This window comes from Halichoerus grypus, chromosome X, assembly GCF_964656455.1.
Source record: "Halichoerus grypus chromosome X, mHalGry1.hap1.1, whole genome shotgun sequence".
Taxonomy (NCBI): Eukaryota; Metazoa; Chordata; class Mammalia; order Carnivora; family Phocidae; genus Halichoerus; species Halichoerus grypus.
This window is the reverse complement of record NC_135727.1, coordinates 5,464,610-5,467,424: the sequence shown is the minus strand read 5'-3', so window position 1 is coordinate 5,467,424 and position 2,815 is coordinate 5,464,610. Positions and strand designations below refer to the sequence as shown.

Genomic DNA, 2,815 nt, shown 5'->3' with positions numbered 1-2,815 from the left:
TCCTTACCCTGCTTTCTTCCCCCAACCCTCCCTGGCCCTGCACTCCTTCAAACGCCCAGGGCTCTGTCTTCACGCACACACACAAACACACACAGGGAAGGACCAACAAGCGGCCTCACTTCAAGCCCAGCATCCTGGAGGAGAAGCTGCCGACCCCACCAATGCCTGGAAAGGGCCTGGCAGACGCGGGGGCTCAGGCCCCCTCTTCCTCATCTCTCACAGCCCCTTCAGACAGGGCCAGGGAGGAAGCCGGCTGCGCGAGACTGACCCGGAGCAAATACTCCAGCATTTGCAACTTTGATTTCGGCGTGGGCCCTGGGACCCCACAGGAACTCGTAGCGGGCAGGGTCGCTGCCGGGCACCTGCCGGTACTCCACGTACCCTTCCTGCACCCAGACATTGGTGAGGAGCTCCCTGGGCTCCCCATAGATGACGTGCTCCTGGCCAGCATACACCCCCATGTCCCCCAGCGCTTCCCACACCTCCTCCTCCGGGGCATGGTCGCTGTTCAGGAGGATAAACCCCAGGAGCACTACCAGGAGGCCGGTCTTGGGCACTTCCTGCTCACTGCTCAGCATCCCATCCCAGGTGAGGCCCAGGACGGGGACCAGGATGTAGGAGTGGTCGGCGGGGTCCACTTCCTTCACATCCACGCCAAAGACCAGCCGCATGCACTCGGAGGCTCGGCCCAAGATCACAGGGAAGGCATCCTGGTCATCCTCGCCGACGATCTCCAGCATCTCTGCCTGGCTGATCGGCTCCTTGGTGCGATACTTGAGGAGCAGGAACTCCACCAGGTCGACCACCTTCCCCTGGACTACGTTTTGGTGCCCCGGCTGGGCTTCTTCGGGCTCCTCCCAGGTGCTCGACCCCTCCTCATCGGGGCTGCTGGAGCCCTGGTCAGGCTGGCTCTGGGCAGTGGCTGCCGGGGCACTGGGGGAGGGGCAGGCACTCACAGAGCTCTGGGGAGGACTCTGGAACCCAGCAGCAGACCCCTCCTCCGAGGGGACCAGAAAAAGGGCAGAGCAGGAGACAGATGGGACGGTGGACTGGGAGGAGGCGGAGGTGGAGAAGGAGGAGGGGGCGCACGGGGCCTCCTCCTCCCCAGCCCCGGACAGCTGTGCCTCCACCAGGCCCTGGGCCGGGCCGGGGTCTTCCTCCAGCTTCCAGAGCTCACTCCTCTGACCCAGGGACATGGCGTTTGTGTCAGGCTGAACCTGAAGAAAGATGTGGGATGGCTCCTCAGGGCGCAGCCCGGGCAGCAGAGGCCTGAAGTCCCGGAGCTCACAGTGCGCTGCGTCGGGCTTGGGTGCTGAGGGCTCCCCTCTGGGCTGGGAGGGGCGAGCCCCTGGCCCCATGCTCAGAGCACGTACCTCACCTTGACCACTGGCACTCACCTGCACCTCCCCTGCTCTGGGACCTTAGAGGCTCCTGCCTCAGACCTAGGCCTCAACGCTGAGTTCTTGAAGCCCCTGGAGGACAAGAGGAGGAGCACTTCAGGGAGCAGACACAGAGCACGGCACACGGGGCCCAGTGGGGCAGGAGGGCTGGGGCGGACTCTGTGAGGTCCCCACCAGTCCAAGCTGGGCGGTCCCCTCCTTGGCCTCTCAGGGGACTGCTATTTCCCCTGGCAGGGCCTGGGCCCCCCTCCCGCAGCCTGAGGCCAAAGGGTCACAGCAAGACCACGCAGCCCTGAGACTCCACAGAAGGTAAGCGAGGGGGCCCACATGTGCCCACGCCTGCCAAAGGTCTAAGGGCTCGTCACGGAACCCCAGGGATGGCCAAGCTCGGGGTTCCATCGGTGCCGGGATGGGTGCACCTCTCCGTCTATACCCTGACCCCACAGAAGGCCTGGGAAAACTCCCTGTGTTGACCAGAGGCCACCCTCCTGGTGCCGAGGCCTCATCTCTGGGAGACACCAGAAGGAAAAGTCAGGAGACATAACTTGGCCCACCGATCGCCCGTCTCCCCATGGCTGACAGAAGCGGCAGGGTAGGCCTGGGCCCAGAGGATCCTGCTGTGGGAGGCATGCCCTCATTTCTCATCTCCCCCCAACAGTCAGGGCCAGACCCAGAGCCAGGGCACCTGCCTCCTCTGCTACCTGAGTCCAGACCCTCAGGCCCTGGCCCTCCCCATCCTGAGAGGAGGGATCTGGAGAGGAGGAGGGACTCAGCCTGACAGGCTCCGCCCAGCGTTCCCAGGGAGGCCAGGTAGGGGCTGGACAGATTCCTGGGCCATCACTTCCTTGTCCGGAGGGGTGGGTTAGGAGTCACTCACTTCTCCCTCGGGTGCCCCCATGTTGACTCTTGGCAGGAGCAGGGACTCCTGTGTGTCTCCAAGGTGGGCTTCCCCAGATGACCTGACCCCGACCTCTCCCAGCGTGGGGCTCACCTCCCTGAGAGCTCCGAGAGGAGGGTGAGGGGCCACCACGTCCTCGTCCACGGCCATGTCTACATCCCCACCCTCAGCCCCCGGCAAGATCCCAAAGGGCTGGCAGTAGGGACCGGCCCCTCTGTCCTGGGGTGGGGATGCCCTCAGAACCCCAGGACGCTAATCCTCTTTCTTCCTGCCAGGGCCTGCCGTTCTTCCAGGTCCCCAAAGTGAGACAGAAGCCATGTGCCCCACAGACCAAGACCTCAGCTCCCTGAGGACTCCCACCTTCCGGCCCACGAGACAAGTGAGCACGCATGCCACTTGGGGCCACCGCTGACCGACCCTGCCTGGATTGGGCACGGCCAGATTCCGGTGCACTGGCTTCTTTGCTGAGATGGGGTGGAGGGGGTACGGCCAGTCCTCCCCCAGGGTCCTCACCCTG

At 64.7% G+C, this 2,815-nt stretch overlaps 1 protein-coding gene across 1 annotated transcript; it reads right to left on the bottom strand.

Annotated features, from left to right (window-relative positions):
• LOC144380537 (melanoma-associated antigen 10-like) lies at positions 1 to 2,448 on the bottom strand. The gene is given in 4 exon segments (XM_078064853.1): positions 1 to 302; positions 304 to 933; positions 1,117 to 1,217; positions 2,392 to 2,448. Coding segments are annotated over 4 exon segments (897 nt in total). The 3' UTR covers positions 1 to 193.
• Positions 2,449 to 2,815: the final 367 nt, after the last annotated feature.